This window comes from Pithys albifrons, chromosome 4, assembly GCF_047495875.1.
Source record: "Pithys albifrons albifrons isolate INPA30051 chromosome 4, PitAlb_v1, whole genome shotgun sequence".
NCBI classification, from domain to species: Eukaryota; Metazoa; Chordata; class Aves; order Passeriformes; family Thamnophilidae; genus Pithys; species Pithys albifrons.
The window spans coordinates 53,846,934-53,874,589 of NC_092461.1; the positions used below are offsets into that span (position 1 = coordinate 53,846,934).

The 27,656-nt window shown below is 43.6% G+C and overlaps 1 protein-coding gene across 1 annotated transcript; it reads right to left on the reverse strand.

The window, feature by feature from the left end:
* Positions 1-892: 892 nt before the first annotated feature.
* Positions 893-19,685, reverse strand: OTUD6B (OTU deubiquitinase 6B). Its single transcript, XM_071554199.1, has 7 exons — positions 19,396-19,685; positions 16,871-17,025; positions 14,527-14,622; positions 5,707-6,019; positions 4,236-4,297; positions 3,492-3,598; positions 893-2,974 (listed from the first exon to the last, which is right to left on the reverse strand). Exons 1-7 carry the CDS (start codon positions 19,484-19,486, stop codon positions 2,890-2,892), a joined length of 909 nt encoding a protein of 302 aa, XP_071410300.1. The 5' UTR covers positions 19,487-19,685; the 3' UTR covers positions 893-2,889.
* Between the last annotated feature and the right edge of the window lie 7,971 nt (positions 19,686-27,656).

A 27,656-nucleotide genomic window follows, 5' to 3' on the forward strand; every position in this document is an offset into this window, starting at 1 on the left:
AAGTTATGAGAATTGTACAAGGGACATTACAACCTCATTGCATTCTATATTATTTATTTTTAAAAATCCTTGAAATAATGGACTACTAAAATAATTTATGACAGCACTCCCTCCCACTTCTACCCACCTGCCCCCTGCTCTCTGGGGCTGACTGCAGCCCACGCAACTGGGCACGCACAGGAGAGCAGAGATCAGTGCAGAGTAAGTGAAAGGGACAGGGAAGAGCATCAAATGCCACATGGGCCTCCAAGAGAAGGCCAGTTCTTTTGTTCCCCAATTTGCCTAACTGTATCCATTGCTTTCAACAACAAATTGGTTTTGCTCTTTCAGAATGTTGTACATGATTTATTGTGGGGCACTAGGCAGTTTCCCTCTTGTTCATGTGAGCATTGCTAGTGTAAACTAACCTCAAGTAATCTCACAAAAAAAATACCTAATGGTCCTTAAAAGATACCATGGCTGAAGAAACTGATGTCAATGAATAGAAAAAAGCAAGAAAAGCTACAGAAATACATACTAACTCAAAGTAGCGCTACTCTGCAGAGAAAATGTAATCTGACAAAGAAGTTAAAAGTTACATTTTGAAAAAAACTCCAACCTCTCCGTTTTACTGAATCATTTTTATGCATGGGGAACTTCAACAGTATTTTCAAATACAGCTTTTCCGAAGAGTTCAAGTTAAACTGCTAAAATGCTGGGGATAAATTTTGTTTAGAAACACTTGAATTTTACAGTGAGTAAAACTTTTTCTGGTTGCATACAGTCAGTTGTTTGAGACTTCATACTACTGCAGGACCCTAAAGTCATAAGGGGTAAATGGATACGCTTATTCTTACTAAGAAATAAGAAATACCTGAGTACAAAATAAAAAGTGACGACAACAAGATTTGCCACAAATAAACCAATTTATTACTTTTTGGCAAGTCCCATATAGCATCAGCAAGGATCTTTTACTCACTGTATTAAAACATTATTTAACTTTATACAAACTGTAAACATCTTCAACATGACAAACTGTTGGTACAGGCATTCCCCAATTCCAGCATCTTTTCTCTCTTAATCAACAAAACTGAGACCCAAATAAATAGTTTTTCACTGAGTATCTATAAAATGCAGCATGTGCATTTTGTATCACATCAATTCTAAGCAATGCAGAGAAGAGTATTTCTGATTATTTTTAGTGAAATTATTACAAATAGAAACACTTTTTCCATGCTATTTTGTTCTACTTTTTGTTTGAAATTAAAACCATCATTTTATACAATCAAGGTAGTAAACCAAATTCTATAGCAAACCAGCTGGGTTGGTATATAAACCAACTATATTAGCTATACTGTAACAGATAAATAAGGATGTAAAAACTTCTGATCTGGTTAATACTTTGTCTTCCTGACAGGCACCAGTCTAAACAATTGCTTGCCCAAAACACCCTGCTATACTTCTCTGATTTTCTTCCCTCTCTCTCAAAGTGCTTTAAATCAGACATAATCTGATCCATAAAGGGAACACTTATCTCCTTCTTATGTAAGAGTAGATTTTTCTTTCTAATTTGTAAGTTCCCAGGAATGTCAATCTGCTGGCTAGCTTTACTGAATGACTACAAGATGTGTACTGTTAGGTCATAATCCTCAAACCAGGGCAAAGGTGTTTAAATCTTGACATGAACCACTTTTCTCCAAACCAACTCAGCAGCAATATAATACAGACAATCATGTTATTAACTACAGCTTTAAACCAAAAACTAATTTGAAAATCACTTCTCAAAAACATTTGAATTACAACTTTTGTTTCAGTATGCTCCTAATTCTGAAGTCACATTTACAGTGACTTAAAGACAACAATATACATTTCTAATGTAAAAGGTCAAGCCATACTAAAAATCTCACCTTTCAAGTCTCTGTGCATCATAAGAAGCAATTAAACTTAATTCTTTCTTCTCCAGATCACCTTTAAATTTATTGACAAAACCCAAAGTGGTTGTTTCTACACCTGCATGCAATCAGCTCTTTTAAGCATTATAAAACATCACACTTTTGATGACAAAGTGCTTAGATCAGCAGACCATGAATGATAAGTTTCACTACCTGAAGTGAGGACTTTGAGGAGCTTTTTGGAAGATTCCTTTATCATTGAAATGCACAGATGAAAGACTATGAAGAATGAACAGTGCAGTAAACGTGCATCAACATTATGATGTACAGTCATAAACAGCAATGCTCTTCCTGCACAAGCAGTTCCTACTGGACTGCAAAAAAAACCCCACCTCAAAACTTGGCAAAAATCTTCAATGAAAGCCTTTTAAAAATGGTGCAATTCTTTCAGCCAAGCAAGGCATTCTGCTCCTGGATTTGCCTGCAGTAAAGATGGGGATCCTTACTACAGTCTTAAAACTAGATCCTGATAAAACTACAGAAACACTGTAGAGGATATTCCACCAACTGAAATACAATAAATTATTTCAAATGCCTTACCTCTTCCATTATCAGCAGAATTTAAAAGGAAAAATGGAACAGGAACCTTCAAGTAACGTTAATTCTTCAGCAGAAATGTAGATTAACCAAAACATTTACTACTTGGTATTTTCACTGCAGCATGGGAAGAAGTTCTATTGAAAAAAAATCTGATCTACACAGGCACCATTTTAGAGAAGATCTTCTAAACATGATTAATACCAGCAAGTTCAAAATATTGTTATGTGTGATTGATTTGGTTTTCTTTTAAATCAAGAGCTATGTCAGATTTATACTCAAACCCTGCATGTCTTGTTTTTTCCCCCCTCATTTATAATCCATTCCATTTAGTTTTACTTTCCAGTCTGTCTGGGATTGCCTGGAGCCCAACACATCATGATGCAAACTGTTATCCACACAAATGTGTGACTTCTGTATGCTAGCTGCTGCTTTCTCTAGCACTGTCTGTTAGAAGTTTTACAGAATTGTAATGTTCTCCTAATCCATAGGCATGCCTCATATACCTAAAAAACAAAGTTACAGAATTAGTGTTTGGTTTAAATAACAGTGTACATCCAATAGTAAAAACACTGGAAGACAACTCAAATAAAGGCGTTTCATCACAGAGAATATACAGAAAACATTCAATAGAAGAGCATTAATAAAGACAATTTTTTATTCTGGTGACTTCCAGGCACAAATTGACATACTTTGAAGAAGGAAAAAAGTTTCCTCCTGCATTTTATGTCAATTTCACTATTATATTGCAATTATATAACAGGTAAAATGATCTTCCAGCATTCTATAAAGCAGTGACTGATATACATCAGACATTGCCAGCATTTTAAGTACACCAATTACAGTTTCTTCAAACTGAGTGTGTCAATCACAAGCAATTTCTGACCTGTATGATCATTATTCAAGCAGTGTTTCAGGTGTCTGATATATAATAGAAAGGAAAAGAGCAGGTGAAAATCAAAGTTGAGTCCTATGTTATAGAAATAAATGCACGAATTTTAAGGGATAAAATTACATACTTACACAAGTGTTATTGGCTTGCCTGAATATTCTTCACCAACAATAATGGGAGGGGAATCCATCTGCACTACTTCAATAGGTGTTTGCAAAATGTGCGACAAAGCCCTCAGCTTTAAGGCATAAAAACAATTTAGTAATAGGATTAAATCCAATGTAGGGAAGAGACAGGAAGACTAGGCATTTAATTTTAGCAGACAGTTCAGATAAATACAACTATTTTCAGAAAATAAACTTCATTAAAACAAGAAAAATTATTTAAACTTTTTAAACTTTAATTGAAAACAGATTGCCTTAAATTATTAATTGTTTTGAGGATACAACATTGAGCTAGTTCAGTAACTGAGTAACTACTCTTTCATAAAACAGTAAGACAAACTAAAATAAATACCTACTTTCTAAAGTTCAAATTCTTGTTTACCTGATAAAAACCTAATCTTACTCTGATCTAGGCATCTTTGCTACCATCTAAGTCTTTCCCCATTCACAGTGTCAGTTTTTCTAATTATATTTAGACCTACTGAATTCATTAACTTGCATGTTGTCCAACACATCAGAATAGCAGTGCACCATCAGAAAATCTACTGCTTTGGGAAAACAACTCATAGCCATAGAGGCAGTTCTTAATAAACTATTCATGACTATCATTCCCTTACGCCTTCAGGTATTTTTTCTTAAGAAGCCCTTTTTTTAAGGTATATTCACCCATTTTAGAATTTCACACATAAAAATTATCAGTACAATACTTACTTCCAGTTGACCACCCCATGCAGCTGTATTTGCTATATCATCACAGTATTTCTCAAATTCCTCTGCAGGGAAAAAGACAACTTTTAGTACTTTTCTTATTTGAGAACAAGCAACTGAGAAAAAATACTGATTGTACAATGAAGAACTAGAACCAGAAAAGTACAAGTATATTATACAGGAAAACATGTATTCCACTGAAGAGAAAGAAAGAAAAACAAAACCACTGGAAACCACCGAAACCCCAAACTCCCAATTGTTTCTAAAAGAAAATTTAAGGCTGAAGACAGGAACGAAACAAGTATAACAAACGCAGTTTACAAGTTAAACTTTTTATTCAGGGAACTGATAACCACAAACATGAAACTGCATACAGTTTTCCTCCTGTTAAGTTTCAGAGGATGTTTAGACTCTAGAAAACAAGCTGACAGCAAGTAGTGCACTCAGTTCTTACATTTGCCATCTGTCAGGTATGTTTCAAAAGTCTTGTAACTGTATGTAGTGCAACTGTTGGGTTTTTTCAATTTCCAAATTAGCTGCCTTGTTTTTAAACTCCAAAGCATTTATTCCAAATAGTTCTTTCGTAAATAGGTAAATAAACTCTTTTCAGATCATGTTCTACAAAAACTGAGTTTAAAAGTTATAAATTCCAAGCCCTCAAGCTTCTGAACCCTAAGAACAGATTTTGAGAAAGAAGAATCTCCAGATTTTCTCAAGACTGCTCAGAGTTATTTTTCATACATTTTCCTTATAACAGAAAACCACAACTCTCTGCTGTTCTGCAGAACTTCATTCAGTATTCTCTTGGGACACATTTATCCTGTGACAATAATCTCTGCCAACATGGGAATGACAGCCCCCAGTGACCAAATGAAACCCACAGCAATACCTATTAAATCAATGTAGCATTAAGTTAAAATAAATCCATGCAGTTATTTGCATTGTATTCCAGGCATAATGAGTAAGTCATATATTGTTCAGATAGGAGATACATAAACTCCATTAACTGCATTTACTGAGCCATTGCTCCACACTGGAGTTCTTCGTATTTTTCAGTTTAGTCTGTTTGTAAGAAAGGGTGCCTTGTGTCAATAGTGAAAATAGAGTAAACTAAAAAAATGCATCCAGGCAAACTATTATAAAATTACAAAATAGATTTTCTCGAGTTTCACACCCATTTTTAACAGCTTTCCTACCTACATTGCAAACACCAATTTAAAACTTGATAAAAAGATTATCCCTACCCTAGTAGACAAGCTGTTTATAATAACAACTTAAATCACATCCCAGACACAACTGCCATCTAGTAATGAGCAAGCTGTGATGTTTTTAAGGGGAATAATGTTTGCCAGATTACTTTAAAAATAACAGTTCAAGAACAAACACCATGAAGGTCCCAATTCATCTGTAACTCAGATTGAGATTTATCAGAAACAGTTATAGTTTCTAAAATCTCTTATGCCACAAGTCTTACCTCTGCTATACATGTCTCCAGTATTAGGGTTTGTAAGAAAGGGCAGGAAGTCATCAAGGTGACTCTGCATATACTTTGCTGTTTGGTTCCTCAGAGTTGCAACAGTCCAGGAATTTTGGCGATTCTGGAGCTGATCTTCAATCGCTTTGTACATGCAATGGCCATCTGAAGGGATCTGTTTAATCTCTAAGTGCCTTGCTGCCAAAAGGGAGGCAAGTTTCTGACTTTCAAGATGTCTAGCACCTGTTAAATTTTCTATCTCAGCTTCAGCTATCCTTTCTTCTCTTTCTTTCTCCAAGGCAGCTTTTTTCTCCTTATATTAAAAACACATAAAAATTACATCACATGTTAAAATTTAGAATATCCCTGTATAGTTCTTGACTTGCTGCTTGCTTCTAACTCTTCAAATGTTTTCTCAGTACATTCATATCTGTGAAATATTTGCTTGAATTGGTACTAGCAATAAGGAACCTCCTAAACTCAAACTTCAGCAAATGGTAAGTGATCAATATACCCAAATTGCCTTCAACACAAATTATGTGACAGAAATCATAATCATATCAGCATGAAAAATAACACTTTACAAGACTCATACAAAGGCTATTAATTGGAGCTATTTCTTCAGGATCACCTATTTCATCACTTAAATAGGGAAATTCTAATTAATTGTCAGAAAATACTGCTCTTTCATAATAAGTGTGAGATCTACCATTTAAGCACACGATTGCATAACAGTGCTCATGTAATGAAATTCAAACTCCCTCAGGGTTGGTACTATACATCATGAAAGACTGCTCCTAACCTAAGGGATGGATAGGAATGCATACAGAGAATACTAGAAGGGATGTAATACTTGATGCCGAAAGGGTTTTTGTTCTGATTTTCACATTTTGTAGATTTTAGGAACACAGTAGTTGTAGATTTTTAGAGGGTTAATATTTCTAACAGTTTAAGTTTAATGCCTTTCTATCACTGCCCCTGTCCCAGAACAGGGAGCTCAAATTCCTTTAGTTAATTAATCTTGTTTAGACTCCTTTCCAAGGTAAAGAGCTGAAGGATATCAGAAGGCCTACAGAATGAAACATAAACATAGGTCAGAGTGACCCAAAAGCCAGAATTGGATGAACTCCAAGAGACCTTTGTATGCCTGAGGAAGAAGAGCTGATGAAGACAGAGGGTCTTGACGACCCCAGACCCAATTCCAGGGGGTTGGACCAGGGGTGGGACTGGGGCTGGACTGAGAAATGTCTAAAGCAATGATTGGAGGGATCTTATTATAAAAGCCATGGAAACAAGAACTAAGACACATGCATGTCATCCTGTATTCCTGTGAGCTGTAGGCCCTGTGTTATTAAAGGACCTTTACTTTTTATCTTACCCTACACTAACGTGGCTCGAAGTCCTGTTTTTGGGGGGAAGGGTCATTCACGGCATCAGTTTGGCGAGCGAAAGGTGGAATCAGAGAATCCAGCACCCTGGAACCACGAGGGACTCCAGAGCAAGAAGTTTCATCCTGCGGGAATTCTCTACTGCCGGCACATTTTGGAGGGTTCCTTCAGTGACCTTTGAAACTCCTAACAACCAGGTAGGATAAAAGGAGCAGTTCCTTTGGGTATTTTTGCTAGCAAACTAAGGGAAGGTTTTTCCCTGGAACTGGGAATACGTTGGGCTGGGAGGTATAGCTGATCTGGCCAGTCAGTTTCTCAGCCTGGTGGGCAAAAGGGTGTTTTGCCTGGGTGAGGGACGGTTTGGTCCCTTGTTGCTTCGGGAAGGGCAAAGCAGAGTGCTCAGGGGTTTCATGTTAGCTGAATGCAGCTGGAAAGGAGAGGAATATCTCTCTGGGATTACATCGCTCTGTCTTAGCCTGAAGCGGTAACATAGCACTTGGAGGAGTGAGCTTGCTTGGTATTCCTGAGGCCAGCAGTTCAAATCTGGGTGCTGAAAAGTTTTTTTCCCTTGCCTGTAACTTGTCAGCATGGGTTGTACACAATCTATGGAAGAGGAGACTCCAGTGGAGTCCCCTCTAGCTTTGGTTTTGCGGAAATGGAAGCATCTAAAAGCCCTGAAACATCTTTGAGAAGGCAAGTGTTACGAAAAGAGAAACGGTGGGAAGAGATCAAATATACAGAGCAGGGAGGCACCGGTAGCTTTCCTGAGGTTGCTCTGGCAAGCACAGTCACTGATAAGGCAGCCCTGGAAAGGGGGGCCAGAAGGAATGTTGCAGGGACTGCAGAGAGCAGCGTGGGGCGGGAAGCAGCAGGCTCATTTCCGTCTTCCCATCAGTCGGCCCGAGCTGTACAGGGGGAGGCAGCACCCTCCCTTCCCCCTTTCCCCACCTCTGGCGTTTCCAGCTATGCAGAGGCAGAGACAAGCGAGGGAAGAGCAGCAGACACTGCCGTTGCTCGGCAGCCAGCTTGTCCGGTACAGAATAACAGGGAGACCAAAGCAGTGGATAACACCAGGGTTGTAGAGAACAATCTCCTTCCTGCCTTCCCTTCCCCTGTTCATAGCTGTGTGAGAGAGCTGTCAGTTTCATGTTTTAATGAAGCAGTGGTTTGCATCTTGTCTGTTGTTGAAAAAAAGAATTTGTATCAGCACCTCTGTAGTGAAGAAAGAAAAGCAAAGATAAGCTGGAGCCAGCCTGGTGAAAAGGCTAAGGCAAAGCTGAGTTTCTGGGATGGAGCGGCTGTCTCTGAGCTCAGGGAGCTGGGCTGGGAGAAGCCAAGACAAGCGTGGCTGTGGCACAGCTGCATGGATTCAAGGCTAGTCTTAGCCTGGGAGATTAACAAAAACAATAATCTCAACTTTCTAACTTACTTTTCTTTTAAAGACCACGAAAGGTCTGTGTTCCCAAAGGGAGAGAGAGGGAGTGTTTCCGTTCCCTTGAGAAAGAAAGTACCTTTGCCACCTTCTGAGGAGACAAAGAGGAAGGTGTTTTCTCTGCGTTCCCCTATCGGAGAGGGAGCAGGGAGAGTTGCCATAGAGACCCCCTGTAAACAAATGAGTAACCAGAAGTCCAGCAGCTCCTGGGAAGGAGGAAACTTCGGAAACGGGCCGGGACCCCCAGAGCCCCCCAGGAGGCTGTCCCGGCGGATACAGGGATGCACTGAGGTTGTCCCGCAGGTGCGGGGATACACTGAGGCTGCTCCCAGTGACACCGAGACAAGCACATATGCAGTGCAAGCAGAACCCCCTGGAGAAGGAAAGCTTGGCATAATAGCTGTCCCAGGACAGCCAGGAGCAGGTTCCACCAGAGCCGTGAAATTGACCTCTGCCAGCATCGCTCCACCTGGAGTGGCGAGCAGAGCCAGCAGAGAGGGGCCAGGCACAGCAGGGTTGGCTTTGGAAATCGGCAGAGCCAGCAGCTGTGAGAGTGCCTGCAGAAGGGCGGTAGCCAAGCACGCAGATAGAGCGAGTGCGGGAGAGGCAGCACATACATTCCTGGGACCGGGAGATGAACAAGCAGGGCTTGCTGGCCAGGCAAACGCAGCTTTTCCTTGGGCAGCTAGAGCAGCAAAAGGTCCTGAGGGTATCAGCGGAAAAAAGGTGCTTGTAACTGAGAGTCAGCTGCAGCAAGAGCAGGATCAGTCTCGCTCGGCCATTGGCTGCAACTCCTTGCTGGGCTCTCCCGCTGCTGAGAACAGAGCAGGCACTGGCTTTGCTGCCCCTTCAGCAGCTGCGGTGGCAGAAAGGAGGGCAAAGGGGGCTTTAGCAGAGACCGCAGGGAAAAGCGGGAAGTGGGAGCCAGCACCGTCCCTTCCTCCATCTCTCGCCTCTGCCGTTCATGACCATGCAAAGGCAGGGACAGGCGACGTGGCCAGCTCTGCCCCTGTCCGGCAGCCAGTGTGTGCTGTGCAGAGAGGCAGGGTGGAGAGAGCCGCTTCTGACACCAAGATTGCAAAAGGCACAGGAGCAGAGAGACATGGTCTCCTTCCTGCTTTCCCTTCCCTTGTTCGTGGTGGAGAGAGAGAAAAATCAGTGCTAGTTTGCCTTTTGTCTGCGGTTGGAGAGGAGGCTTTGTGTCATCTTTATAATGGAGAGTTAAGAGCAAAGCTGAGCCAAAGTGGACCTGGAGGGAGGAAGGCATCTTCATCTTTGCCTTCTCCTGGGAAAGCAAGGAAAGGAAAGTTTTCCTTGTGCTCCCTCACTAGAGATAGAGCAGAGAATGTTGCTATTGAAACTCCTTGTAAACAAAGCATGAGTAGCTTTTGGGGAAGAAAAGGACTAGAACACTGTCCAGGACCCCCGATCCCGGGCAGTTCCACCCCCAGGACCGTAGAACTAACTCCTGGCAGCGTTGCTTCCCTTGGAGCAGCGAGTGAAGCCGGCAAAGAGCCGGGTGGGCGGCACTGCACGGCAGGCCCAGAGCCAGGGGCAACACCGGCAGCGGCTCCAGACGCCACGGTCTCTAAAGCAACAGAGGCCAGCCCAAGGGCCATCAGGGACGGGACCGTTCCCTTAAGAGCCAGCATGGCCCCGACAAAAAGGACCAAAGAAGCTGTGCTCAAAGCCAGTGCTACAGCAATAGCAGATGCCAGCATAGACCCAGGGTCAATACCTACAGCTGAGACCTTGCCCAGACCGACAGCGGGAGGGCCGTGGGCGACCCTTTCCTTTCTATCCCTGTCGCTAACAATCCCTACCTGCCTCGGCGAGCAAGAAGAGAATTTAAACACCTTGTCCTGGAATACAGGACTCCCCAGCAAGCAGGCAGGCAGCCTGATCATCTCAACTGCCTTGCCCAAGTGTGCAAAATTTCTAATTGCAGGAAAATGGGGGGCGAGTTCCTCTACCCCCGAGAGCATTTCCAGCATTTTCCCTCTACCCCTGCCACCGAGACCGAAAAGGGGGGAGCAAAAGAGTGAAAGTGTCACTGTGTTACAAGCTGCCTGAACAAACTCAGTTCTTTCCAACTGAGATGAATGTTAAAGCACCAATTTAAGTTTAAGGAATCTCTATCTTAAGCTTAAAAATTCTGTCTGTGTTTGCAATTTTCTCATTTCCAATTTTAGAGAAGCCTCAACACCTGATACACCGAGACAGATTGGCAAAGCAAAACCACAGCTTTCTGTGGTAGTCTCTGTGTTCTGAGTTTGCTCTGAGCTGCTCCAGCTTGTAGCATGTCTGTCTCAGCATAGCTCTGAGGCTGCTAAAAACTAGGACCAGTATCATGCTGGTGCAAAATCAATCAATAGTTGCCACCTATGTATTTTTGTCTTTATTGTGAACTAACCATCTGCTATTAGAATATGATTATTTGCAGACAACCAAGAAGTCTGTCACCACCAGACCTGAAGGACATGCCTCTCAAGAATCCAATCTGAGAGCAAAGTTGATGAAAACATCATTGTGCAAGCTTTGTGTAGAACAACTGTGTCTTCTCTTTAATTGCTGTTACACGTAAGAGAAATTTCTCTAAACCTGATTTGAAAGTTCTACACGGAGGTTGTATGATTGTAACTTCAAATTTGTTTATTTTGAGTTTGTCTCTAACGTCTTATCATCTAGTGTCTGTTACAGTGTGTGAAGCACTGAGCCTCGCAAAAGAAAAGCGAAACAAGTTCTGTGTGTCCTGTGTTACAAGACAAGAAAGCAAGCAGCTAGTCACAACGGTGCAGCTGAAGAATTAAAAAAACTGATTTAGTAGACTGTCTCATGAACATTGAGTTACATCTAAGCCTGCAATTTTTGAAATGAACTGGTAACATCCTAGCTGAATAGCTTGTTTAAGCCATCTAAGTGATGCTTGTACCCTATTTTAGCTTAATCAAGTGAATTTCAGTCCTGTCCTGAAAACTTTTTCATGCTCTTATGTCTCTTGGATTTCTTTCAGCAAAACGATCTTTTAGAAACCTGCATTATGGCTCACAATATGTGAAGATGCCATTGTTATTAAACATGCTAACATATACAATTTAGCAGTGAAAATGCTTTTATACACGGAGGCAAGAAGCTCCTGCACAGCTACTCCGTGAGGTGGAGAGGACTGACTGTGGTCAAGGCAGGCTGTGGCAGGATGGTCTGACCTCGATAGGGCCTGAAATACACTCAGAGAATGCAAGGACGCTGTGAGGAGCAATTAGTAGTGCCAAGATGATGTTTGGTGTTGCAGAAACTCCAGACACAGCTTGGTAGTGGAAAGCTCCTGATGGGCCCGTGCATTCATGGCTAGCAGTCAACCCCTTCATGTTATAAAAGCTGAATCTGCTTTTTGTATTGTCAAAATGTGAGAATTCTGAAATTCGAGATCCCTTTAAAATTGCCTGGGATTTGCAAAATTGCACACTTCTAAAACTCAAATTAGGAAAATTTGTGAAGAGATACGAGAGACATAAGACACCTTACATACCCAAGCCTTGCCTATAGCTAAGGCAGAGAAACAACTGTTTCATTGATTCCTCATATACACATTAGAAAATGTAGTTTACAAGGTTATTAAATGGTCTAGATTTCCTTTTACTTTGCAGAAACTCCAGAAGCCCATGAAATTGGACATTCCTGTTCCAGACTGAGAACTGTTGAAAGATGGGACACTGACATCTGCATGCTGACTAGAGTCATCTCAAGTACTGTCAACTAATTACACCACAGTGAAAGACAGAACTGTACCCCTGTGATACAGACTCCAGGACCACTTCAAAGATTAACAACCTGATGTCATCCTAAAAGACAAAATAGACTGCTTTCTTTGCATAGCAGGTTTCCTGGACTTACTGCAGGACAGAAGTCCTCTGCCCCTAGAACAAGGGCAACAGAGACTACTACTTTCTTAAATTACTTTTTGTATGTATTGTTTGCATTGCTACTAACCACGAATTAGGTTAAGAACTAAAATTTGTAATTGCATTTGGCTTTAGCCAAAACACCAAAAGATTGCTAAATTTGCATTATGAATTTAGCTGAAATTTGAAATCAAAACTTGCATGTGACCCTAGTCACATATATAAAATCCTTCAAAAACTGACTGCTGTATTTGTATTCAAATACCAGCAATTGATGAGAAAAGCAATTAGCCCTAATTGGCATTTTGATGAATGAAACAAACTTTGGAAAGTCCTATGAAATTCCAGAGACCTGGAGATTCCCTCTCTAAAAGTAAGTCAATGGAAAAACACCATCATAGAAATTATCCAAAATCAGATCTCAGATGCTATTGCAACTTCAGAAAAGTCCAGAGTTTGTCTCATGTAGTACTACAAATCAAGTAACTCTTGCAAAGTTTCCACAAACCAACTTCATGGTTACTGAACCTAACCAACTCTTTAGTTATGTTTATCATTAGTGTTTTGCATTATAGCTAGCTGTAAGATTTAATACTATAGTTTTTGTTTATCTTTTAGTGTAAGGCTAAGTTTAAGTAGTAGAACCCAGACAAAATTTTTGAGTTTTGTCTGTTTCTAAAGGGGGGACTTGATGCCGAAAGGGTTTTTGTTCTGATTTTCACATTTTGTAGATTTTAGGAACACAGTAGTTGTAGATTTTTAGAGGGTTAATATTTCTAACAGTTTAAGTTTAATGCCTTTCTATCACTACCCCTGTCCCAGAACAGGGAGCTCAAATTCCTTTAGTTAATTAATCTTGTTTAGACTCCTTTCCAAGGTAAAGAGCTGAAGGATATCAGAAGGCCTACAGAATGAAACATAAACATAGGTCAGAGTGACCCAAAAGCCAGAATTGGATGAACTCCAAGAGACCTTTGTGTGCCTGAGGAAGAAGAGCTGATGAAGACAGAGGGTCTTGACGACCCCAGACCCAATTCCAGGGGGTTGGACCAGGGGTGGGACTGGGGCTGGACTGAGAAATGTCTAAAGCAATGATTGGAGGGATCTTATTATAAAAGCCATGGAAACAAGAACTAAGGCACATGCATGTCACCCTGTATTCCTGTGGGCTGTAGGCCCTGTGTTATTAAAGGACCTTTACTTTTTATCTTACCCTACACTAACGTGGCTCGAAGTCCTGTTTTTGGGGGGAAGGGTCATTCACGGCATCAAATACATAAAAATTACTTTTATAGAATGTTCATGCCTAAGTTAATAAGAGAGCAAGGGCTAAAGTAAATGAGCAAATAAAAAAGGAAGTAGTACAACAGAGAATGATCTTTTCACTTCCATACTTTAAATTCACCACAAATCAAGACCAGACTGGTTTAGGCAATCACAATATAGGAAAACTAGACCAGAACTCCCAGTTTGCCTGGACATGGTGCCATGAATTATGAACACCCTTTTATCCTGTTTACAGTGATCATGTAACAGGGGATGGATGGACTATGCAACGAAGCAGCACTACTGGCTGTGAACTAATACTCATGTAGGTACAATGAGAATGTTCAACCAGCACAACATCTGAGGCTTAACCAGATTTAGGCATAACAGCCAGGACACCAGGTAGTGTTTCTTAACAACTCAAAAATTTAAAAGAATTTCAGTATTAATTTTCTTTTGTTAAATGTGTAAAGTTCTACTACTTGCATATTTTCTACATAGTATTTTCCATTATTTTAATTCAATTACTTTACTTCTTCAATAAATTTTTAGTGAAATTCTTTCCAAAATCATTTATCTTATATAATTTAGGTTTTTTCTGGCTCCCATTTCCTATTCTTGTTTCCCAACTCATGGCTGATGGTAGAACAACTATTTATAAAATGCTAACATATCTCTAGGTAGCAGTTTTACAGATTTTCAAAGCACGCATTAGGTACAGCATCAATACTGAATTAGCCAGTCCCCTGCAAAATTGTTTAACTTTGGCCATTACAAGTAATGAATGTAATGTCAATCAATTATTTGTAAAATGTTTAATGTGAAGTCATACCCGCCTCTTCTGTGCTTTTGATATTCGAGGATGCTGAATCTGTCGCTCTACTCCTTGAAGCTCTAAATTTGCAACCCCATCAGCTACAGAATCTGTCTAAAAAGAAAAAAGTTAGATGCTCTTATTAGTATAAAGATATCCATCCTCTGAAACAGTTTTAAGTTCTGTTCCACAGTGTATTTATGAATTTCAGTCACAAAGATCTGTGTATAGCACAGTACCAATCAAAGCCAAAAGTAAAGCACTTCACATCCCAAACCATGGTCATGCATTTCATTATTTTTTCTGTAGTCTCAACAAAGAGACAGTTATGAAGAAAGCATCTCAAGCTGTTCTCTTTCATACTTCCATATGTTTTCTTCAGTCTGTTCTCTTGCATACTGAAGTGTGAACACTGCTTACTGGTTGAAAGAAGTCTTCCTTACCATAGCAGCCACTGGTACCCAAACAGCCATTATCAAGTACTGTGACAACTAAGCAGAAGACTGCACCTTCCATCCCAAAGCACAACCAGCAGTTGGAAAAGACAAGGAGTTGACACTTCTCAAGGAAAGTAACAAAGCTAACCCTGTAACTGTAGGACTAAGGTGTCACCTTTGGAAACATGGACATGTTTCAATCAAAATAAAAAGCTGGGTAGGGAAAGAAACCAGTACACCTCAAAACAAGATCCTCTCAGGCAAAGCTGAGTCCAGGGTGAGGGTTTTAGCTTGAAAGGTCCTCCATCTCCATCAGATGATTTCTTCAGCTCATGGTAGCAGGATGTTCTGCCTAACTGAGGGTAAAACATCTCCAACAATACCCTTTCTGCAAAAGTTACCAGTGCAGGAGAAAGGGGGTGGTGACACTGCTTTTGGTATTGAAGAGTACTGAGGCCAGTCTGACTCATCAATCCCAAAGTTAAATACCCTGAGGAAGAACAATGTTTCCTGACAGAAACTGGCACCAGTGACAGTGTGGCAAAGTCCCAGATAAAGGAACCAACAATATACTAGCAGTTATAGCTACCTATATTGTGTAACAAATAATTCTGATTAGGGTCTTGAATCATTACCATTATCATCATCGCCAATTTAGAAAAATAATTTATTCTAATAATAAAAACATACTAGGTTTGCCATCCTTAACCCTGGGGAACAAAGCTGTATAAAGCATCAATTACACATATAATGCTTTTAACATAAACTGTTGACTAAGTCTGAGGCTAAGGCTGGATCTAGGTGCACCTAGACTCCTCTCTGAGAAAGAGTGTCACCCCTTAGCCTTGCAATATCATCCACCTGAATCATAACTGGAGTGGAATATTACCATTGTTACTGGACTTTTGAATCATTTCAGTAATTATCCATGTGGGTTACTGCCAGTATGGGAACTGATTAATGACTACAGCTGATTATCCTGTGACCATAAACACAGTGGTCCTAAGTGAGACCCTAAATGCTCTGCTGGGCCACAGTGGGCTTTGCCAGCAGCTCCTCCTGAGAGGGGCTCCTCTCAGAGCTCATGAACCCTTGAGTCTGGAGATATTCAGAGGACCATTGTCAGCTGACAATGGGGCTGGGACAATATCCTCCACTCCTTGAGACTCAGCCCTCACGAAGTGAGAAATACCAAGGAATTCAGTATGTTTCGCTGACACTCAAGGGGAATTTTTAACTGGTATACCTTTGTACATTTAGAGATATGTCTTTGTGTTGATGCGTGTGTGTGAATTGATTTAAACACTCTACACCAAGTATAACATAATGTTGCTGTCTTGGAACTATACGTAATTGAGTTATTGTTGTGATTACAGTTAATCCTATTGAATCACCTTGTAAATGTTAAATTAGTCGATGATTAAGTGCTGGTAAAATCCTTTGGATGTAAACAGTCAATGAAGTCTAAGACTAAGCTTGGATTCAGCTGCACCTAGGCTCCATCAGCAGTTTAGAAACCAGGATGTCCACTGAATCTTGTGACTCCATGCTAGGGTCTCACCTTTTTGCATCACCAGTCTCCGTGTAAATCATTCTAAATCTACTCTAACTTGATTTTCCTTGTACGCCTCATACATAGATTAAGTAAGAGAGTAAACCCTGCCATTGAATTTTGACACACTTTTGCAAATTATATTAAACCTGCTTTTGACAATAACTTTGATAGTGATTCTTTAGGCAACCAAACCACTCCTTCTCAACAGTGCTCAAAAACAACAAAAAACCCCACTGTTAAACACCCCTTCTAGAAATACCCACTCATTGCAACAGCAGAATCTTTCCATAGTTGAAAAGAGTTACTAACACTGTGAAGAAAAACGTGTTTTGAAGTGTTATTGTGTATCAGCTGAAGTTATGGCACCTACCTTATTCTGTTCAGGTAAAGCTTCCTTCAGCTGCTTTAATTCCTCCTTGTGCTTCTGTTCAAGTTCTGCCTCTAGTTTGGCAACTTCATCAACTAGCTGTTTTCGTCTCTTTTTATCATTTTTGGGAACAGCATTTTTCATGCCTTGAATTTTTGCTGTTAGAGAAATAGTGAAATAAAACATTAGTTCTAAATATAGAGACTCTGTGGCCATTGTAGAAATGATAACTGCAAATCACACATAAAAAAATAAATTTACAAACATGAGCATATCAGTATAACAGTTTGGCTGTAAGGGTGCCTGTTCTAATTATCACCTTTTTTCAAAGTGGCTGTATTTTTGCTTAAAAGATTCAAACTGCCTTTTCCTTCCTTCCTTCCTTCCTTCCTTGATGAGGAAAACGTTTGCCAGGTTGCTCATATAAACACTTATGAACTTCATCAATGCAGCAGACCTTAGCCACTTGCCTTCAGAAAGATTATTCAGGCACTGAAATCTCAAGCCTCACAGGAAAGATGTCTAAGTTTTAAATCACACAAGCAGCAGATTAAGAGTAAAAACAGAGCTTACCTGTTCTTAAAATAAACTTCCTAAAAACAAAACGTGTATTAAAAAAAAAGGAAAAAAAAACGTGCCTAAATTCCATAAGTATTTTTAGGCTGCAAGTCAATGCCCCATTTCTCAAACCATAGTAGAATAGTTTGGTTAGAAAGGATGTCCAGAGTTCAACCTCCTGTTCAAAGTGGGGATGAATTCAAAGATGTATCAGGTTATGTTCATTCAAATGGACCTGGAATATATCCAGATGACTGTGCAAAGTCTCCAGGGACAGACATTCTGCAACCTTTCTGGGCATCATTTTTCTGACTATTTAATGATTCTTGCTATGAAAATATTTTCCCCTTTTCTCTACACTGGCTCCATCCATTGCACAGTGGAAACTACAATCAGATCCCTTATAGCCTTCTCTTTTTCTCCAGGCTGAATACAGCTTCCATAGCCCGTGTTCTTACATGAACACTCCCTACTAGCTGTCACTTATGTATTCACCATTTTAGAGTTACAGCATCAACTACTTAACACCCTGCTTGCTGTTCATCACCTGTACATTTTCCTGTCCTTTGTTCTGGACTGACACAATCAAGCTGGATGATGGTGACAATAATGAAACTTTCCAAGGGAAGGCAGAAAGAAAGTTCACACGGAAAAATTTATTTAAGCATTCGGCCTCAAAGATAAATAGGCGGCGTATGACAGAAAATCAGCTTTGTTCATAAAAATTAACATAATAGGTTAACATAATAGGGGAGAAGGGAATCCAGAACTTAAAAGGCATAAACAAATTCATGGGAGTATGCGAGGGCTGGAGGTTGGATTTTCAGAGGTTGAGATGCACCTTATGTTAATTTTTATGAACAAACTGATTTGCTCTCTGTTAAACAGTTAATAATTGCACATACCAGGAATGTATCTTTCAAGTAGGCCTATACGTCACCTGTCTCTCCTAACTCAGAAGACTGGGGCTCTGCCGTCTATACACCTCTTCCGCACTTTCACTAGGGGAGGACTACAGTTATCACCTTCTGTAGGTGGAAAAACCCTCTGTTCCTCAGCCTCTCCCAATCTAAGCTAACCACAAAGCTTGATTCCTACCCCTCTTTTCAATTTCAACCAAATCTGAGGGAAGACAAGGCATCTCAAAAGAGTAAATTTCTATAGATTTAATGATACTATGCAGTCCCTCTCCTTTCTCCTTTAACCCTGTTATAAAAGGCTGAAGATGAGCGTATTTCATTACATACCAAAAATGCCAAACAAGGAAAAGGCCGTATCTACATATCAGCAATGACAAAGGCTTAACAAAAATGTTGTAACTATAAAAATCAACAGAATAAAGCTGAAAGACAGACATACTTAATCTATATTAATCTACAGTAATAGCAAGGTAAAATGACATAAAATGTTACAAGTTCATATGAAGCACTGTAAGATCGCACAAGTCTTCTACTAGGGATACTTTCTTGTGGCTGGACACGACATGGGAGTTCATTTCAGATCAACTGCACTTTGAATGAAGAAACAAACGTAGCTGCCTGGGCAGCAAAAGTCCCCACGCAGGCTTTTCAATCTAAAATGCCTAATAAAAACACGCCTTAGCTTAATAAGCAGAGTAACAAAACGCCAAAAACAGGCCGATGGCCCAGCCTCACGCCCCAGCGCCCGGCCCGGCCCCGCTACCAGGCCTGGGGCTCGGTAGGCCCGCCCGGCCCGCCCCAAAGCCGGGGCACAGCGCGGCTCCCACACCGCTGCCCGGGACACCCTGCCAACACCGACGAGCTCGGTCCCTTGCGAGGGCACTGGAATGGCTGCTCCCCTTTCCACAGCCGCCACCGCCGCCCCTCTGCGCAGCCCAGCGGGGCTCCGCGGAGCATCCGCGGAGCGAAGAGAGCGAGACGCCGAGCCCAGCCGGCCCCGCGTTCCCGGGGCTGAGACTCTCCCCGCTCCTGAGCCACAGCTCCCCTCACCCTGGAGCTCCCGCTTCTCCTTGCGCTGCCGCTTCACCAGCTGCTGCAACGGCCCCTCGGACCCCGAATCCTCATCGCCCGAGCCCTCCATGGGCGCCCTAGGCCGGCGGGGCGCGCCTGACCCCCGACCCCGCGGGAGGCGGAGCTGCCGCGCTCCGCCCGCCCGGCACCGCCTCGGCTGGGGTGGAGCGGCCCCGCCAGCACCGCCAGCACCACCCTCCCGACACCGCTTCGGCCGAGGTGGAGCCTCCCCGCCAGCACTGCCCGTCCGGCACCGCCTCAGCCGGGGAAGAGCGGCCCCATGAACACCGCCCGCCGGGACCGCCCCAGCCGGGGAGGAGACACCTCGCCAGCACCGCCTCGGCCGGGGAAGGAGCCGCCCCGCCAGCACCGCCTCGGCCGGGGTGGAGCAGCCCCGCCAGCACCGCCCGGCACTGCCTCGGCCGGGGTGGAGCTGCCGCGCTCCGCCCGCCCAGGACCGCCCCAGCCGGGGAGGAGCGGTCCCGCCCCGCTCCTGAGCTCGGGTCGTGGAAGGAAAAGGGGAGGTTGTTCCGCCGAGGGCTGTGAGAGCGCGGCAGCGGCTGCTGCGCCCTCAGTCTCTGTCCGCGGCAGCTGCGGCGCTGCGCGCTTCTCGCTCCTGCCCGGCAAAGCGGAGCCAGAAAAATGATACTTGTATCTCGACTAGAGGAAAATCTATTTAAAGGAGGAGGCTAGAGGTGAGAAAGGATTAGAGTTTTTACGTGATTTATCACATTAAGAAAAAAAAATAACCTGTTCACCTCTCTGCAAAATACACAGTGCGCTGTGTATATCAGTTTTTTACCCCAAGCTACTTAAACGTAAAAAATACCCTGAAAGGCTCACTGTTTTCTAAGTTGCGTGTTTGTGTTTCGTCACCCACGTGTAACTACCCTTCATGAAGTATCACATTTTTGTTAAAGTAAAATCCAAACTTCCTGGTTGGTGTCAAATCCCCACCTCCAAGTGGGAACTACAGATTCTTGTGAGATGCTTTTCTTTTCGGCGCTGTCACCAACACTATTTTGTGGAACAAACAAAAACTGGTAATGGAACAGTGTGTTTGTGCATAACTGTTAAAGTCATTGCTCTTATTTTTTTACATTTTTATGAATAGAACCTCTACAAGAATTCCATCCTGGAAGTATTTAAAAACAGTGGATGTGTTGCTTAGGGAAATGGGCTTGGCAGTGCCAGGTCAACAGATTCGATGATCATTTTAAACATCTTTCCCAGCCTAAACAATTCTGAGATACTCTGGAATACACTCTCAAGTGCAAAGAAAGGACACAAGTCTAAAGCAGAATCATAATATGATGGATCAAACCCTCTTGCTGTATAGAACCACTCAGGTTTTTTAGATCTCCTTTACCATTGATGCCATGAATGCCTCCAAAAACAGGACTCCAAGCCAAGTTAATGTGGGATAAGATAAAAAGGTACATTCTTTAATGTCCAGGCTTAGGGCTTTTAGGAATACATCTTCGTGCCCCCTCCCCCCAGAACACTGATTTCCATGTTTTTTATAGTATTGCCCACCCAATCCCCAGTTTACACATTTCTCAGTCCAGCTCCAGTCCCACCCCTGTGCCATCCCCCCTGGAATTGAGGCTGGGGTCGTTGGACCCTCTGTTCTTCATTCTCTTCTTCCTAGGGCTTTGGAGTTTTTCCAATGTTCTTAGACTCAAGGTTGTTGGTTTATGTTTGGTCTTGTTCTGCAGACCTTTCTGATAGTCTTCAGCTCTTGTACCTTGAAGAGAGCCTAAATAGCTAAAAGAATTTGAGCTACTAATCTGTGGTAGGGCTTAGGATGTATAAACAATGAACTTAGGCTGTTACAAATATGAACACTACATTTGCTACTGTTACTGTGTTCCTAAAATCTATAAAATGAAAAATCAGAAACCCTTCGGCATCACCATTATGTTGAAATGTAAATAATTTTCAGATTTGTATGTCAATACCTGAAAATAAAATTTTCATTTCCCTCTGTTGTAGTTTGGGATTATTATGTAAATTCTCTCCCCTGCCACTTAACTGCCCAGGCCAGCGGTTGACAAAAGAAGTAGTTAACTGTGATCGCTGGGGTGGGGGCAGGTTTGTCTCTTTTGGTTTTTTTTTGGATATTCTCCTCAGTCTTGGCTCGGCGGAACGGGGGAGTGGGGGCTCCAAGGAGGCAGGCTGCCCTGCTGGTTACTGCTGGGGTTTTCCCTGGCTGTCTTGCCGCTGCCTACTTCGGATTACCTTTTCCTGCCGTGCTGCTACCTGCCTTGGATTTGCTGCTGGTCGCTCGTACCTTTTTCTGCTTCTTGGACGGGGAACACAAGGGAAAGAGACTGAGTCCATCTGAAAGCCCACTGCTCGTCTGTTTCGCTGGAGAGGGACTGAAACTCACTCTGCAGCCAGCCGAGCTGTGACAAGGACACTTAAGTATAACCTTTTCTCCCGGAGGAAAACCTGCTGGGTTTTGTTGTTGTTTTTTTTTTTTTTTTTTTCCTCTTATGGTGTTGGGGAAGTGGGTTGCACTAGTCTGTTTACATATATATATATATATATATAGCAGTTATCCTTCTTGTATTAAAATTCCTTTTCTTAAATTTGATAAAGAGTGGTGTGATTATTGAGGAGGAGGCCCCTCCCCTGCTTGTGGGTAAAACATTTTGGTTTTTCCCCTCAAACCGAGACATTTCTTGGCGCCCAACGTGTGGGGCTTGTAAACAAAGAAGGATAACTGCTATTTTGTGGCACCATGTGGGTCTTGAGCTTAGAGTTCATCAGGACCATCCTGTATAATATATTGGCTTTTTGTTGGTACAAATTCATGCCAAAAGGAGCGGCAGGTTTAAGTCTTATCAACAAATCAATGAGCAAAACTCAAATAGCCGCAATTATTATTGAGTTCTTACTCTGGATTTATGGTGCCATGAATTCGATGCCTTTGGATGTCATGTGGGTGGTGCTCTCCAGGCTGTTTTCCTGCCGCAACCTAAGCTGCTACCTCTGGGGATTCAGTGATAATAGTACGGACCCTTGGGAAGGAACAAAGGGGAATCTCTTCTCCCAACCCTTTGTCCATTCCCCATTCAAGTCTGCTACAACAGCTTTTGAGATGTTTAAATTCTCCCTGGATGCCAGAGATATCTTGCTCTTTATGGTTTTTCTGCAGGGTTGTATCCCTGCAGCTTACAGAATGTTTGAAGGTAGGGCCAGGGTTTTTCCAGAATGCATTCAGAAACCTAGCCCAGTGAAGGGGGAAAAGCGAGAGAATAAAACCCCTGATGCCACAGTGAAGGGGGAAAAGCAAGAGAATAAAACCCCTGATGCCACAGTGAAGGGAGAAAAGGATGAGGCTAAACCAGGAGGACAGGCCAAGCCTATGGAAGTTGCCCCTATTCAGAAAAGGAAATATAAGACCAAATTAGACCATCCAGCAGACGATGAGGGGGCTGCTGCACCTCCACAGCAAGCAGACCCAGAGCCTGAGATTATCACTGAGTCATTGTCATTTGATAATCTCCGTAGTTTGCGGAAAGACATTGCTCGACACCCGGGTGAGCCCATCCTGACTTGGTTGATCCGAGTTTGGGACCTTATGGGTGAAACCTTACAACTGGATGGTGCTGAAGCCAGGTTTTTGGGGGCTCTGGCCCAGGACGTGGCTATTGAACAGGTGTTCGTGAGGGAATCAAAGCCCCTTTCACTCTGGGCACGACTTCTAACGAGTGTAAGAGAGAAGTTTGTTTATAGAGAAATCCTGCAGGAACATCATATTAGGAAGACTTGGAAGACGATGGAAGAAGGAATTTTACGTCTGAGGGAGATGGCAATGATGGACGTGCTTTTTGGAAGAGGTGGGCAAGCCAATAATGACCCTGACAAGGTCAGATGCACACCACATATGTGGTGGGACCTTTCACGCTCGGGGCCAGCTGAATACACCGATTTCCTGGCATCCATGTACAGGGAAGAGAACCATGAAACAGTGGGCGCAGTAGCAAATAAGCTCCGGATATATGAAAGCATGACCCACAGCCCAATGCAGGCCCGTATTTCTGCTGTAGAGACATTGGTTGAGAGTCTCAAGACGCTGCCTGCAGAGGTAAAAGCGATCAGAGAGGAAATTAGGGAAAGTCTCCAAGTGGCACCAGTGCGAATGAGAACCTCTGAAGTCAGAGCCAGACGCCCCCCAGCCAGAGGAAGTGGACAGACCTCACGAACTGAGATGTGGTACTTCCTGGCCAAACATGGAGAAGACATGGGACGGTGGGATGGGAAACCCACCCGTGCCCTTGCAGCCCGAGTACAAGAACTGAAGGAGAATGGAAGAAGGTCAGTGAGAGTAAGTGCAGTCCCAGTTTCCCACGGGCAAGAATCTGACCCACAGGAGGGCACCTCCCAGGTGTACTCATCGAGAAAAGGTTCTGACCGCTATGACCAGGATCAGTGTTAGAGGGGCCCTGCCTCTAGCCAGGTAGAGGCACGGGACAACCGTGTCTATTGGACTGTGTGGATTCGATGGCCTGGTACATCAGACCCACAAAAGTATAAGGCTTTGGTTGATACTGGCGCTCAATGCACATTAATGCCATCAGGACATGTGGGCTCAGAAACTATTTCTATTTCTGGGGTGACAGGGGGATCTCAAGAGTTGACTGTGCTAGAAGCTGAAGTGAGCTTGACAGGGAGAGATTGGCAGAAACACCCCATTGTGACTGGTCCAGCCGCCCCATGTATCCTGGGCATTGACTACCTCAGGAATGGATATTTTAAGGACCCAAAGGGGCATAGATGGGCTTTTGGAATAGCCACTGTACAGACAGAAGGGATTGAACAATTGAACTCATTGCCAGGTCTCTCAGAAAGTCCTTCTGCTGTTGGACTGTTGAAAGTTGAGGAACAGCAAGTGCCAATTGCCACCACGACAGTGCACCGTCGGCAATACCGAACGAACCGTGATGCTGTGATCCCCATCCATAAGATGATCCGTGAACTGGAGAGCCAAGGGGTGGTCAGCAAAACCCACTCACCCTTCAACAGCCCCATCTGGCCTGTGCATAAGTCTGATGGAGAATGGAGATTGACTGTGGACTATCGTGGCTTGAATGAAGTTACCCCACCGCTGAGTGCCGCTGTGCCGGACATGCTGGAGCTCCAGTATGAACTGGAGTCCAGGGCAGCAAAGTGGTATGCCACTATTGACATTGCTAATGCGTTCTTCTCCATTCCTCTGGCACCAGAGTGCAGGCCACAGTTTGCTTTCACCTGGAGGGGCGTGCAGTACACCTGGAACCGACTACCCCAGGGGTGGAAACACAGTCCCACCATCTGTCATGGACTGATCCAGACTGCACTGGAGAAGGGTGAGGCTCCAGAACACCTGCAATACATTGATGACATCATTGTGTGGGGGGACACAGCAGAAGAGGTTTTTCAGAAAGGAGAGAAAATCATCCAGATCCTTTTGGGAGCTGGCTTTGCCATCAAACGGAGTAAGGTTAAGGGACCAGCCCAAGAGATCCAGTTCCTGGGAGTGAAGTGGCAGGATGGACGCCGTCAGATTCCAACAGAAGTCATCAATAAGATCACAGCAATGTCTCCACCTACCAGCAAAAAGGAAACACAAGCCTTCCTGGGTGCCATAGGGTTCTGGAGGATGCATATCCCAGCATACAGTCAGATCGTAAGCCCTCTCTACTTGGTAACCCGTAAGAAGAATGATTTCCACTGGGGCCCTGAGCAGCAACAAGCCTTTGACCAGATCAAGCATGAGATTGCTCAGGCTGTAGCCCTTGGACCAGTCAGGACAGGACCAGACGTACAGAACATGCTCTACTCCGCCGCCGGGAATAATGGCCTGTCTTGGAGCCTTTGGCAGAAGGTGCCTGGTGAGACTCGAGGCCGACCACTTGGATTCTGGAGCCGAGGCTACAGAGGATCTGAAGCCAACTATACCCCCACAGAGAAAGAGATCCTAGCCGCCTATGAAGGAGTCCAAGCCGCCTCAGAGGTGATTGGCACAGAAGCACAGCTGTTTCTGGCACCTCGACTACCAGTGCTGAAGTGGATGTTGTCAGGACAGGCTGCCTCTACACATCACGCCACTGATGCCACCTGGAGCAAGTGGATTGCCCTGATTACGCAGCGCGCCCGTATAGGAAAATCAAATCGCCCTGGGATCCTGGAAATCATCACAAACTGGCCTGAAGGTGAAAATTTTGGTCTAGCAGATGAAGAGGAAGAGCAGGTGACACGTGCGGAAGAAGCTCCACCATACAATCAATTGCCAAAAGAGGAAATACGCTACGCCCTCTTCACCGATGGCTCCTGTCGCATTGTAGGGACTAATCGCAAATGGAAAGCAGCTGTATGGAGTCCCACACGACAAGTTGCAGAAGCTACTGAAGGAGAAGGTGGGTCGAGTCAGTTTGCAGAGCTTAAAGCCGTGCAGTTGGCCCTGGACATTGCTGAACGAGAGAAATGGCCAAAGCTTTACCTCTACACCGACTCATGGATGGTGGCCAATGCTCTCTGGGGATGGTTAGACCGATGGAAGAAAACCAATTGGAAACGCAGAGGGAAACCCATCTGGGCTGCCGATATATGGCAAGATATTGCCACCCGAGTAGAGAAGCTGATTGTGAGAGTCCGCCACGTAGACGCACACGTGCCCAAAAATCGGGCCAATGAGGAACATCTCAACAACCAACAGGCAGACCGAGCTGCGCAAGTGAAAGTATCACAGACAGATCTGGACTGGCAGCACAAGGGAGAGCTGTTCTTGGCTCGATGGGCCCATGATGCCTCGGGCCATCAGGGCAGAGATGCCACTTATAAATGGGCACGAGACCGAGGGGTGGATTTAACCATGGACATTATCTCTCAGGTTATCCACGACTGTGAGACATGTGCTGCCATTAAGCAGGCTAAGAGAGTGAAGCCCCTGTGGTATGGTGGACGCTGGGATAAGTATAAGTACGGGGAGGCCTGGCAGGTTGACTACATCACACTGCCACAGACCCGCCAAGGCAAGCGCTATGTGCTCACCATGGTGGAAGCAACCACAGGGTGGCTGGAGACACACCCAGTGCCTCACGCCACTGCTCGGAACACCATCCTAGGCCTGGAAAAACAAGTGCTGTGGCGACATGGCACCCCAGAACGAATTGAGTCAGATAATGGAACTCATTTCAAAAACAGCTTAGTTGCTACCTGGGCGAGAGAACATGGCATTGAGTGGGTGTATCATATCCCCTACCATGCACCAGCTGCCGGGAAAGTTGAGCGGTGTAATGGACTGTTGAAAACCACTTTAAAGGCGTTGGGTGGAGGGACTTTCAAACACTGGGATCAACACTTAGCAAAGGCTACATGGCTAGTCAACACTAGAGGTTCTGTCAATCGAGCCGGCCCTGCCCAATCAGAACCCCTTCACACTGTAGATGGAGACAAAGTCCCTGTAATACACCTGAGAGGTATGCTAGGGAAAACAGTCTGGATCAACCCTGCCTCAGGCAAAGGCAAACCCATTCGTGGGGTTGTCTTTGCTCAAGGATCTGGTTCCACCTGGTGGGTGATGCAGGAAGATGGAGAGACACGATGTGTACCTCAAGGGGAACTTATCTCTGGGTAAACGACTCATATTACTGTATTTGTAAACACTTAATTATTTGAAAGAAAATTTAAGTTTAATGTAGAGTATCGGCATGGAAGAGAATTTAGGGGTGGATAATGTTGTAGTTTGGGATTATTATGTAAATTCTCTCCCCTGCCACTTAACTGCCCAGGCCAGCGGTTGACAAAAGAAGTAGTTAACTGTGATCGCTGGGGTGGGGGCAGGTTTGTCTCTTTTGGTTTTTTTTTGGATATTCTCCTCAGTCTTGGCTCGGCGGAACGGGGGAGTGGGGGCTCCAAGGAGGCAGGCTGCCCTGCTGGTTACTGCTGGGGTTTTCCCTGGCTGTCTTGCCGCTGCCTACTTCGGATTACCTTTTCCTGCCGTGCTGCTACCTGCCTTGGATTTGCTGCTGGTCGCTCGTACCTTTTTCTGCTTCTTGGACGGGGAACACAAGGGAAAGAGACTGAGTCCATCTGAAAGCCCACTGCTCGTCTGTTTCGCTGGAGAGGGACTGAAACTCACTCTGCAGCCAGCCGAGCTGTGACAAGGACACTTAAGTATAACCTTTTCTCCCGGAGGAAAACCTGCTGGGTTTTGTTGTTGTTTTTTTTTTTTTTTTTTTCCTCTTATG